The 13,497-nt window shown below is 40.4% G+C and overlaps 2 protein-coding genes and 1 long non-coding RNA gene across 7 annotated transcripts in view; 2 read left to right on the forward strand and 1 right to left on the reverse strand.

The window, feature by feature from the left end:
• gprc5c (G protein-coupled receptor, class C, group 5, member C) overlaps positions 1 to 13,497 on the reverse strand; it is a 93,115-nt gene that overhangs the window by 39,889 nt on the left and 39,729 nt on the right. Inside the window, exon 1 of one of the 5 annotated variants that reach the window (XM_057826092.1) lies at positions 11,364 to 12,183. The exons of the other annotated variants lie outside the window; for them this stretch is intronic. The gene's annotated coding sequence lies outside the window, so the exon portion shown is untranslated. Of the gene's footprint in view, positions 1 to 11,363; positions 12,184 to 13,497 lie in introns of those variants that run through there. 5 annotated transcript variants of the gene reach the window in all.
• On the forward strand, positions 781 to 9,632 carry LOC130909521 (inward rectifier potassium channel 16-like). The gene is made up of 2 exons (XM_057826096.1): positions 781 to 832; positions 7,916 to 9,632. The coding sequence occupies exon 2, from the start codon at positions 7,924 to 7,926 to the stop codon at positions 9,055 to 9,057; it is 1,134 nt and encodes a 377-aa protein (XP_057682079.1). The 5' UTR covers positions 781 to 832; positions 7,916 to 7,923; the 3' UTR covers positions 9,058 to 9,632.
• LOC130909522 (uncharacterized) lies at positions 9,782 to 12,676 on the forward strand. The gene is made up of 2 exons (XR_009061763.1): positions 9,782 to 9,980; positions 12,230 to 12,676. It is a non-coding gene; the product is annotated as an uncharacterized LOC130909522 (long non-coding RNA).

Genomic DNA, 13,497 nt, shown 5'->3' on the forward strand with positions numbered 1-13,497 from the left:
CAAAATGTATCTAGTCCTCCATAATTTACACATCCAAAATTCAAGGACAAAGAGGGGCATATAAGTTGTATACAGATATTGCCAAAAACCATTCATTTCTAATGGGATGCCATTAACGGCGATGTATTCAAATTTCAAATGCATTTTTAATGGCAGGAAAACATAGGTTCTTGTGATTTTTGACCATTTACCATGACAGCCCATTGACATTCAACTGCCATTGACAGCCATGTACGTCCAAATTTCCCATTCATTTTCAATGGCAGAAAAACCTGTGTGCTGTTGTGATTTTTGACCAAAAACTTACCATTACAGTCCATTGACATCCAAATATTTGTATTCATTTTTTCCCTGAAATTTCAGATTTTTAATTCAAAATTTAAAAACTAAGAAAAACCAGTAAATATTTGTATAATTTCGTTACTTATTAATGTACATTTTTGTGTGTGCTAAAAATGATTTGTGACATATACAATATAGTAAAATTACATCCTATTTTAGTGTAAATAGTCTTTCCCTATTATTATTTTTTTGTGTGTGAAAATATCTTTTACAAAGTTTTTTTTTTTTTTTTTTTTTCGAGAGGCAGTTAACAATTAATAACTGATGCCCTTTCTCGCTGGCCAAACAGGTTGGGCATCAATGAAGTCAATAATTCCACACTTGTGGAGCTTGTGAGTAAGTTTACCTGGTTCTATTTTGAAAATCCAGCAAGGGGTGTGTGACCGCTGAACCTTTCCTGTCAAAAGGTGCGACTGCGCTGCGTTTAGTGAGGGAAGTGTCACTATTCTGCGTTTTGCTGTGACAGGTGCCTCGCCTCATTACATCTAAGGTAGCCCTTGCCCTCTTCTTCTTCTTGATTTTCTTCACTTACGATGCATTTTAAGCAAGCCAAAGTGTTAAATTGACACGCTTTTGAACTGCAACTAATGGGTCATTTAATAATCGCTGGATAATTTTTTTTTTTTTTCAAATAAATAATCCAAAAAATTAGACTCATAGTAGATCATACTGAATAACTTTTTAACCAGAAACCTTCAACTATGCAACTTACAATAATTTTATTTATGTTTTTTACTGAAAACCTCTATTTAAAAACATATCATCCTTAACAATTTAAAACTTCTCTGAAAAAAGGTCTAACAGATGGACCAATCTGCAAGAAATTTCTACTGGAAACTTGGAATATTATCCTTTAGCATAAAGCTTCCACCTAAAACTATCAGAATCTTGCTACAGAAAACTGGTACTGTACTGTAAAAAATGTACTTCCAGAACCTTCTTTTTTGATACCCCTGGTCTAAAGCCAGAAATATCAACTTGAAAACCTCTTGTAGGTCCTCCAACCAGAAACTCTGAACCTCTTACTAGAACCCTGCAACAGTAAAGCATAGTAAAACCTTATACTGGAAACATTTACCAGACTTTAATGCTAGCTAAAGCTAACACTTCTGCTAGAACCTTCAACCAGAACTTTCCATGACAAAACGTCTACTAAAACCTTCTACTAAACTTCTGATGAAATGTTCCGCTCGGTGTTGATCAGCGACAAAAACACGTCGTTGAACACGCGTCCGTCGTCACGGCAACAGCCCGATAAGGCCGCCCTAATAGCGTTGTAATGACATTTTGTAATACCATAAGAAACATTTGAAGGTCGTCGCGGAACATCGCTGCAGGCTAACTAGCAGCTTGTGTTGTACTCAGCCAAGGATGCCGGCTGTGTTGGAGGGGGAGGGAAGTCGCCGCCCTGGGGGGGGTCACAGTGCCACTTGCGCTAAGTGAGCGTGTAATAGCGTTGTAATTGAGGAAATCACGCAATTCCCAGATTGTGGAAAAGGTGGCAGTGGAAACTTTGCGGGGAAGGTCAGCGTGTGTTTTGTATACACTACGAAGGCGGCGAGGTCAAAACGCGCCTCAAAGACACGCCGCAGTGTGGGGAAAACACCGCCACATCCTGGCGCAATAACATACACACAAGCCCCTCGCCCCGGGGGTTGAGCCAGTATGTAGTGTCCTATAAACTCAACATACAGCGCCATACTAAGACGTACTGTACGCTACAACTATGCCAGAAATGTACAGTGTAGTAAAAAAAAACAGTGCGCAGTATAGTATAAATTAGTGCTGCAACGATTAATCAATTAACTCGAGTATTTGATTAGAAAAAAAAGATTCCGAATTAAAGTTTGCTGCTTCGAGTATTGGTTTAGTTAAAGTGGCGTTGTAATGGTTTGTTTGGAAGTGTTTGCATTTAATTTTATTGATTTGGGTGGATACACTGCCCTCTAGTCTGCTTCATTTCACGTGGCTGAATCCAGCTGCTCCCTGTTATGACCAACATAAGCTAAGTTATTGTTTGAGCTAATGTGTTTTTTAATGCATTCGTAATTTAGTCTATAGGTATATTTGGCCGTTTTTTTTTTTTTTTTTTTTTTTTTTTTGTGGAGATACGTGTCTGGAGCATTTGTTAAGAGCATTATTTAAAAAAAACAAAACGTTAGCGTATTATAGCATTTAAGCTAGCGGACTTTAACCAATTGTTCTTTTGCTGTACATAGATCCTGATTTATTTATTTGTTTTTTTAGTGTTTGAGGCTCAGCTCAGGTATTTTAATTTTTTATGTTCCTTATCCGATTACTCGATTATTGGAACTAACTACGTCATCGATTAATCAACAACTAAAATAATTGATAGCTGCAGCCCTAGTATAAATGTACAATGTAGCAAATATACAATACAGTACACATTTCCTAGAACCTTCAACTAAAAGCCGCTACTCAGTACTACAACTTTCTTCTGAAAACATGTAGAAAATTTACTGGAACATGAAAATGGAATACTCACTACAATCTTCATGAATATTCTACAAGAAAACAAAAGATTCCACCAGAACAGGCTACAATATTCAACTTTTTTGAAGAACAGTGGTTCTTAACCTGATTAAATCTCAAGGTTCCGCGAAGGTTAAACCCGCGCGACCCTATTTTCGTGTGCTGACTAAATCTATTAAACCAGGTTTTGCACTGGTTTTGCCAACATTTCATAGGCTTTGGTCCATTTCTTTCAACTGCTAGTCTTCTATCTCACTGATCCCCAACCACCGGGCCGGGAACGGGTTCCGGTCCGTGGAGCACTTGCTACCGGGCTGGAAAGAAATACTAAATCATTGGTTAACGACCGCAATCTGGCCTGTGCTTCTTGACACATCAATATGCCTGTCTACTCTATTGTCTAATCTGAGTAGAGATTTGCGTACGTTGCCATCTGGCAGTTGGCCGCCATTACTGGGGTGTTTGCACACCTATAGCAGCCCAGCGTCAGTCAATGCAAACTGTAAAATTAGCTGCTATTAACTGCGTGCACAGTGGCGCCTCCAGAAATTTTTCATAGGGGTGGCCAGATGGGGCCACTTAAAATCTTGGGGTGGCCAAAACTAAAAGCCATAATTTCAGGTTTTCATTATATTATTGCAGTAAAAAGGTCAGGGGAAAACTATCAGAAAGACTTAAGGACACGGCTACTGACATACTTTGGTATATTGTGTAATATTTGATGTTACTAATGATTTAATGTGCGTAGTCCATAACTGTCCAGTCAACATTTTGAGTTCCACAACAATTCTGTTTTATTGTGTTATGTATATATTAGGCATAAGGTGTACATTTAACTAGGGCTGTCAAACGATAAAATTTTTTAATCGAGTTAATCACAGCTTAAAAATTAATTAATCGTAACTAATCGCAATTCAAACTATCGCTAAAATATGCCATTTTTTTCTGTAAATTATTGTTGGAATGGAAAGATAAGACAAGACGGATATATACATTCAACATACTGTACATAATTACTGTATTTGTTTATTATAACAATAAATCCACAAGATGGCATTAACATTATTAGCATTCTTTCTGTGAAAGGGATCCACAGATAGAAAGACTTGCAATTCTTAAAGGATAAATATGAGTTTGTATATTGTGACTAAATATTGCCACCTCGTGTATTTGTTGAGCTTTCAGTAAATGATACTGTAGCGACTTAACTGTTCTGCCCAAATGCATGATGGGAAGTGGTGCAACCATGACTGTGTGTGGTGGCTGCAAATGCTATATGTTCTCTGCGTTGGGTACACTACAGGGTGTTAAGAAAAAGATCAACTCCTGTCATTCTTCCCCACATCGCTTCCCACAATATTTATAGTTACTGTGGGAGAGATTAAATTAAATTAAAAGCACAGCCCCAATGAATGCTTGTATCTACTCCACTCCGCCTCATATCTCTGTACATAAGTAAAACGGGGCCATTTTAGGCTGTTTGCGGCAATGCGTGAATGAGTCGTACCGCGAATGCGTTAATTGCGATAAATATTTTCACGTGATTAATTAAAAAAAATTAATTACTGCCCCTTAACGCGATAAATTTGACAGCCCTACATTTAACAAAACAAAATAAATGCATTCATTTGGGATGAAATGCATAACGGATGCTACAACAATCTAACGATATACTGGCAAGCTAGGTGGCCAGTGGGGTGGCCAACCAATTTACAGGGGTGGCCACGCTGGCCACCCCCTGGTGGCGCCACTGTGCGTGCAGCGGGCAGTGGTGTCTTTGGACAGCTTTTTTACGTAAATGTAGCCAAAAGCTAGCAAACAAGGCAACAAAAGTGAATGCATTGACAGCGTCATACCTTGTGGCGAACCGTCTGATGTACCCTTCTACTAGACTCTTTCAAAAGTCTGATGAACTGTTTCGCTAGAAATTTTCCATGACGCACTTTGGTCTGTATGTTTTTCAAGAAAAACTTCAATGTATACAGTCAAGTCAAGATACGAAATTAATTTGTTCTGGAGTGTCTTTGGTATCATGATTTTTCGTATAATGATTTGCATTTTAAATCTCCAAATTGATTCCAAGCTCTACTGAAACATAAAATTTGCTGTCATGTCCTCTGATTGCCCGTTTTCATTTGTAATGCTCTGTCGCCCCCGAGTGGCGCTTAAGTGTTCAGGGTTCCGGCCTATCCTACAGACGTTATCACATGACTGCTCGAGCTCAGAGCAAACACGGAGTGTTAAAAGACAAGCTAACTTCGGGGCCATTGCTTGCTATTTTATCTCACTGTTTTCAAGTTATATTCTTCATATATTTTTTATATATAAGCATTGTGTAGCACATTGGTGTATGTACAGTGCCTTGCAAAAGTATTCGGCCCCCTTGAATCTTGCAACCTTTCGCCACATTTCAGGCTTCAAACATAAAGATATGAAATTTAATTTTTTTGTCAAGAATCAACAACAAGTGGGACACAATCATGAAGTGGAACAACATTTATTGGATAATTTAAACTTTTTTAACAAAGAAAAAACTGAAAAGGGGCGTGCAATATTATTCGGCCCCTTTACTTTCAGCAGTGTTGTTAATAACGGCGTTACAATATAACGGCGTTACTAACGGCGTTATTTTTTTCAGTAGTGGGTAATCTAATTAATTACTTTTCTCATCTTGGCAACGCCGTTACCGTTACTGAGGACGGAAAGGCATGCGTTACTATATTGGTCGAAAAGTCTGAGGGAGACGGACTCACCGAGACGACAGAGCAGAGCAGGAGTTGGGAGGAGGCAAGAAAGTTGTGACGCCGAGCAAACGCGATGCTAGGTAGCTCCAATAATACATGTTGTAGCCGATAGCCTACAAACTACGCCCGCATGTTATGGTAGATATGGTAGACATGGTAGATATCACATGTACTGTATATAGATATAACTAGATGCAAAATGACAGACATGGCACTAAATGCGTTAGTAGACAGCCACCATCTTGAAGCAGTAGACTTTTTAGGACGGCTCTGTTGTAGAGAACCTTCCTAGCGAACCTAAGTAACTTTTTATATAAAATACTTCTAAATCGGCAAAATCTTGACTTGAATCTATCTTTAAATGAGTTTTAAAACTTTCATATGTCGAAAGTAGAGAGAAGGGAACTAATGCAATAATGGGAGCAATTCTAACAACTTTTAACAGTTGATTCAGGGTAAAGAGTAAATTAGGGTAAAGAATTGGGCTCGGGCCAATTGTATTTTTTTTTTTTTGAGGGAAAAAACAAAAAAGTAATTATCACCAATTACTTTGCCAAGTAACTAATTACTCTTACATTCAGGTAATTGAGTTACTAACGCAATTACTTTTTGGGAGAAGTAATTTGTAACTATAATTAATTACTTTTTTTCAGTAAGATTAACAACACTGACTTTCAGTGCAGCAAACTCACTCCAGAAGTTCAGTGAGGATCTCTGAATGATCCAATGTTGTCCTAAATGACCGATGATGATAAATAGAATCCATCTGTGTGTAATCAAGTCTCTGTATAAATGCATCTGCTCTGTGATAGTCTCAGGGTTCTGTTTAAAGTGCAGAGAGCATTATGAAAACCAAGGAACACACCAGGCAGGTCCGAGATACTGTTGTGGAGAAGCTTAAAGCCGGATTTGGATACAAAAAGATTTCCCAAGCTTTAAACATCTCAAGGAGCACTGTGCAAGCCATCATATTGAAATGGAAGGAGCATCAGACCACTGCAAATCTACCAAGACCCGGCCGTCCTTCCAAACGTTCTTCTCAAACAAGGAGAAAACTGATCAGAGATGCAGCCAAGAGGCCCATGATCACTCTGGATGAACTGCAGAGATCTACAGCTGAGGTGGGAGAGTCTGTCCATAGGACAACAATCAGTCGTACACTGCACAAATCTGGCCTTTATGGAAGAGTGGCAAGAAGAAAGCCATTTCTCAAAGATATCCATAAAAAGTCTCGTTTAAAGTTTGCCACAAGCCACCTGGGAGACACACCAAACATGTGGAAGAAGGCCAAAATTGAACTTTTTGGCCACAATGCAAAACAATATATTTGGCGTAAAAGCAACACAGCTCATCACCCTCAACACACCATCCCCACTGTCAAACATGGTGGTGGCAGCATCATGGTTTGGGCCTGCTTTTCTTCAGCAGGGACAGGGAAGATGGTTAAAATTGACGGGAAGATGGATGCAGCCAAATACAGGAACATTCTGGAAGAAAACCTGTTGGTATCTGCACAAGACCTGAGACTGGGACGGAGATTTATCTTCCAACAGGACAATGATCCAAAACATAAAGCCAAATCTACAATGGAATGGTTCAAAAATAAACATATCCAGGTGTTAGATTGGCCAAGTCAAAGGCCAGACCTGAATCCAATCGAGAATCTGTGGAGAGAGCTGAAGACTGCTGTTCACAAACACTCTCCATCCAACCTCACTGAGCTCGAGCTGTTTTGCCAGGAAGAATGGGCAAGAATGTCAGTCTCTCGATGCGCAAAACTGATAGAAACATACCCCAAGCGACTTGCAGCTGTAATTGGAGCAAAAGCTGGCGCTACAAAGTGTTAACGCAAGGGGGCCGAATAATATTGCACGCCCCACTTTTCAGTTTTTTATTTGTTAAAATAGTTTAAATTATCCAATAAATTTTGTTCCACTTCACTTGTTGTTGATTCTTGACAAAAAATTAAAATTTTATATCTTTATGTTTGAAGCCTGAAATGTGGCGAAAGGTTGCAAGGTTCAAGGGGGCCGAATACTTTTGCAAGGCACTGTATATTTCGTTTGTTTACATTTATAGTCAAACATAGTTACCGGGAATTAACAATTACAGTATGCATTATCTTTTGTATGATGAATAGTTTTCAGTAATACAAAGATAAAACCTTTGAAAAACTTTTCCTGTACCGAAGTTTTTGTATCTGGAGGTACCACTATACTAGCATTTGAATCAGCGTTTCACCAGAAACCTTTGACTACCGATAGAACCTCTCAGTACCTTAACGCTAGCGTTAGCATAACTGTCCGGGAGACCGACCAGTTTGTTTGCATTTTCAGCCGCCAGGATGCAGAAGTTGTACCAAAGCGTGGACGGAGGCGGCGGCGTGACAGCGGTGACTACGCAGACAAGTCCCAAGCGGCGCTATGTCCGCAAAGAGGGCAGCTGTGACGTGGTTTTCCGCCACGTTCCCGAGGAGTGGCTCCTGTTCGTCACTGACATCTTCACCACCCTGGTGGAGATCCGCTGGAGGGTGATGTTCCTCATCTTCGCGCTGTCCTACATCCTGTCTTGGCTCTTCTTCGGGCTCCTCTTCTGGGTCATCGCGCTGGCCCATGGCGACGAGCAGGACCACGGGACGACGCCTTGCGTCTACGAGGTCCGCAGCTTCACCGCCGCCTTCCTCTTCTCGCTGGAGACTCAAACCACTATCGGCTACGGCGCCCGAGGGATGTCGGAGAACTGCCCCGTGGCCATCGTGGTGGTGACCATCCAGGATGTTGTCAGCTGTTTCATCGACACCTTCGTCATCGGCATCGCCGTGGCCAAGATGGCCTCGGCTCGCAAGCGAGCCCAGACTGTGGGCTTTAGCAACTGCGCCGTGGTCAACCTCCGCGACGGCTATCTATGCCTTACCTGGCGAGTGGGTGACTTCCGCCGCAACCACCTGGTGGAGGGTACGGCGCGCGCTCAGATCGTGCGCTCCCACACCCACATCACCGGCCGGGTGGACATCACCTACCAGGACCTGCTGATCCAGCAGCCGGACATCATCCTGGTGACACCCACCGCTATCTGCCACCGCATTCAAGAGGACAGCCCGCTTTACGGGATGAGCCCGGGCGACCTATCACGCTCCGACCTGGAGGTGGTGGTGTCCTTCACATACACCGACGACAGCACGGGAACGCTGCACCAGACGCGCACGTCCTACACCCGCGAAGACATCTTGTGGGGCCACGTCTTCCAGGAAATGATCCGAGCCGGGAGGAGGCGCTACGTGGTGGACTACCTGCTTTTCAACCAGACCGCCAAGGTCCAATTGCCCGAGATCAGCGCAGAAGCGTACCGGCTCAAGAAACGGTCGCGGCCCTCGTCGAGACCTTCGCCACGCTGTGCTCGCCCTGAAGCTGTCCCGACCCCCCCGAAATTGACACTGACTCTGCCAGATGCCCAACCGGACGAGCGGCTGGAAAAGTAGCCGTAATGCACAAAGAAAGAGTGACAACATCAAAACCATCTTGCGGAAGGGTTTTAGCATCCTGCTAGATTCTTTCAAAAGAAGATTTTTACTTAACTCTTTCTACCAGAACATTCTTCATGGAAACCCCTACCAGTCTGCTCCTAAAACCTTTATCTACAAAACATTTTCTAGAATCCATCCATCCATTTTCTCCACTTATCCGGTGTTGGGTCACAGGGGCAGCAGCTAATTTCCAGCAAAAAGCCTGTTTGAACATCTTCAAGTTCTGACCTTTAAGTCAAACTCTTACACAATAAATCATACAAGAACCTACCAGAACTGGTAGAAGCTTATTTTATCACTATAACCAGGAAACATGTACCAAATCCTCCTACAGCGTTCTTGAAAAAAAATGTACTATAACTTCCAAGTGGAACATAGCCAAGAGATCATTCTACTATAACCTTATACTAAAAACATCTACTCTCCTTACTTGTACGTTCTACCATAACTAAAGATGTCCCGATCGATCAGCATCGATCGGGTCCGATCACGTCATTTTCAAAGTATCGGAATCTGCAAAAAAATATCGGGCATGCCTTTTTTAATATATATACAGTGGGGAGAACAAGTATTTGATACACTGCCAATGGGAAAACCCATTGGCAGTGTATCAAATACTTGTTCTCCCCACTGTATATATATATATATATATATATATATATAATTAAATCGTTTCCTAATTGTATTTAACGTTACAGACAAAATGTCTTACACTCATCCAGAGTCTTTAGTTTTGGCTTAAATTAGGGCTATCAAATTTATCGCGTTAACGGCGGTAATAACATTATAATATTTAACGCAATTAACGCATGCGCTGCACTACCCACTCACGCATTGTCGCGTTCAATCTATAATGGCACCAATTTACGTATACATCAGTGACGTGCGGTGAGGTTCATGGTTGGTGAGGCACTGACTCCTTTAGTGTCAGATTTCCAAATATATAAACCAAAAAGGGTAGCTTATTCAATTGGCAACTGGTTATTTCATATCTCATCAGCATTCTTCACAAAACACGCACACACGGTACATATTATCGAAACGTAAAAGTAAGAAAATAACATGCATTTGCTCTACACACTCAATGTGTTGGCCGTCGCAATTCTATAATTCATGCAACATAAATGAGAGTAAAGAGTGGTGTACAAAACCACAGAATTCAATTATGACCTTTGGTGAAATATTCAGTTGTTTTTAAAACTTTTAATTCTGATACTTTAATCAATTTATTACAGAATGCTAAACAAAATGTGTGAAAAGAAAAACAAATAATATTTTATTTAAGGCCAAAATTTAGTTTTTAAATATTCTATTGTATTTTTCTTAGTCTAAGCTCTTTTTTTTTCTTTTCTTTTTTTTATAAAATTGAAATTAAAACTGTTTGTGGTCTTGCGCCTGTCCTTCACTACAAAAACCGGTGTTATCTTGGAAGGGCATAGGTTTGGTCTCAACATTCGTAGGGACGATATAACAGCATAACCTGCCTATAGGTACACTTTTTGCTGGGGACGGGACATTAATAAGACCAAACAGATTGGATGAAGGGGGCAAAGGGCCACATTTCTCATGTATAAGAACTTAATTAATTAATAGGCAAAATGATCAATGCAAAATAAATCCTTATCTACTGATAATAACTTTTACGTGCATTGGTTCAGATGATACACTGTTCGATTCAAACCTTTGTTTTCAAAAAATACTAAAGAAACATTTTGAAAACTTCCTGAATAAAGGTCTGGTTTTTATTAGCAAACATAAACATAATGAAAATAATTCACTTAATAATGGTAGGGTCAATTCTATCCTTAGTACAACATATGGAACTATTGAAAAATCTAAATTCTCTGTATAACTGAACATTATATCATGCAAAAAAGGTAAGGTTGCTTAAAAGTTGGTGGAGACAACGTTAGCATCCTGAAAAGTTGGTAGTGTTATGTCCCTACTGTCCCTATGCAAACCTACGCCCTTTTTGTAAAAGTCCTCCTTATTTTCCTTTACATTAAAAAAAATCTCTCCGCCTCAATGGAGAGGATTGCTTCAATTAGATCGCTGTGTTCTATTTGACAAGCCAGAACACACAGTGGATGTGTCCAAATGCTCTGTCAAGCTAACCTTCCATCTTTCTCAGCAAAACCATGTAATCGTTCTACATATATGCCACGTTTAGAAGAGTTTACACGCTCATTGTTACCACGAAATGTTAACTCCTGTTTAGCTAGGATGCAGGTTGCATTAATGAGGTCTTTCAAACTCTTTACCTTAGCATTCTGGATGCTACCGTTGAGCTTCCGCTGTTCGTCAAAGCCAAATCGATCCTTGAGCTTCCAAAAGTTTTTAAAGCAATCAGGCTTTGAATGTGAATGGTCGAGCTCTCGTGTTTGCTGAGGCTTCGTGGTAGTTTTTTAATGTCACAATATCTCGTGTTAGTCCAGACATTGGCACAAGTTGAGAAGAAAAGGCAGGGAAAGCAGCAAAGGCGATTTTTCGAAGGACAGCCACATAGCCAGTCTTTTCGGGTGTACCAGTCCGTTTGAAAAGCGCGAGTTATCTTCTGTCCCGCAGTTTGAAGCAAACCTTTTAGCTCCGGTGTGGTGTTAATCGCGTCCACTCTTGACGGAAAGTCCAGTTTCACGTACGCCCCCTTTCAGTGCGGCAGAGTACTATCTGCCGCAAGCTGTGCCTTTTCACTGTGGTTTCATTTCCCATCAGCAAAACTAAATATATCGCTAACAAACATTAAACTTTAAGGGTTAAAGACATTAGCCAGACTGTGGAAAATCAGGTCAAATAAACGTATCTGGAAACATTATAATGGCGACATGCAGATGTACGGCAACCAGCACGCTCCAATTCCATGTATCAACCCAGTTTGTTATGGATTGCGCAATCAGAGGTTAGGCTTTACTCGTTGCTGCCGCACCTCTCGTTTCATTTCTTTATTTGAACAGGAAATTGGCAAATTCAGCGATTTTGACTATAAAAAATGTTTGAAATGAGTTATACATAAAGAGCAATGGACAAATATTAATATAAATTTGATGCTATAATTATTTTTTTTGTCATGATGACAGGTGAGGCTCTGCCTCACCTGCCTCCCCTGACCGCACGTCACTGGTATACATAGAGCTAAAAGGCAACGTAAAATGAGTAGAGAGAATTTTGGCAGCCTTTGAAGCCTTTTTTTAATTGGCTAAAGCCTTACAATCCCCCTCTCAACAATTAGAAAGGTCGTGGGAAGCAATGTGGGGAAGAAAATTAGTAGTTGATCTTTTTCCTAACACCCTATGTTATTTCCCAACGCAGAGAAGATATATCAATGGGTACCACTACGCACAGTCATGGTTGCACTTCCCATCATGCATTTGGGCAGAAGTTAAATGGCTACAGTATCATTTACTGAAAGCTCAATAAATACACTAGATGGCAATATTTAGTCACAATATACAAAGTCACAAGTCTTTCTATCCGTGGATCCCACTCACAGAAAGAATGTTAATAATGTAAATGCCATCTTGAGGATTTATTGTCATAACAAACAAATACAGTACTTATGTCCTGTATGTTGAATGTATATACTCGTCCGAGTTTTATTCATTTTTTTCTTAATGCATTGCCAAAATGTATATGATTGGGGAAAATTATCGGGAATGATTGGAATTGAATCGGGAGCAAAAAAAAAAAGCAATCGGATCGGGAAATATCGGGATCGGCAGACACTCAAACTAAAACGATCTGGATCGGATCGGGAGCTAAAAAACATGATCGGAACAACCCAACCTTATACTAAAAACATTTACTCTCCCTACTTGTACGTTCTACCATAACCTTGTACTAGAAAACCTGGTTTCATAACATCTAAAACAAGCTGCTAGAAGGCCACTATTACATTTCAGTAGTGTGAAAATTGAACAAAAAATGTACTTCAAATAAAAAAAAATTGTTACATAACATACGCGAATAAAAGAGTGGTGCTGTGAGATCCAAATGTAATATTTTGTTTGACTTCCATGGGCTTGAAGGACTGCATCCATGCGGATCGGCAAGGATTCATACAATTTATTGATAAAGTCATGAGGAACATTAAAGAAAGCAGTCTTGCATGCCTCCCAGAGTTCATCAACATTCTTGGGTTTCGTCTTCCATGCTTCTTCTGTCAGGGAATGCGCGGGCAGGCAGGTAGGTTGTGTGGACCCAAAAGCAGTGAAACAAAAATGCAAGGCAGGTGGCAGAGAACTCAAAAAGGCTTTAATGATAACTAACAAAAGGCACAAAGTACAAAACAAAGGCTGTGGTGATCAAAAAACTATCAACAGATAACTTAGGTCACTAACAAAGGCTGAATATCAAAAACTTACTGAGACGAACACGAGGGCTAGGACAGGACTTCAACTT

Source organism: Corythoichthys intestinalis, chromosome 21 (genome assembly GCF_030265065.1).
Source record: "Corythoichthys intestinalis isolate RoL2023-P3 chromosome 21, ASM3026506v1, whole genome shotgun sequence".
Classification (NCBI taxonomy): Eukaryota; Metazoa; Chordata; class Actinopteri; order Syngnathiformes; family Syngnathidae; genus Corythoichthys; species Corythoichthys intestinalis.

What these genes read in the sequence shown, in the direction of transcription:
- LOC130909521 (XM_057826096.1), top strand. Translation starts at nt 7,924, where the DNA reads ATGCAGAAGTTGTACCAAAGCGTGGACGGAGGCGGCGGCGTGACAGCG.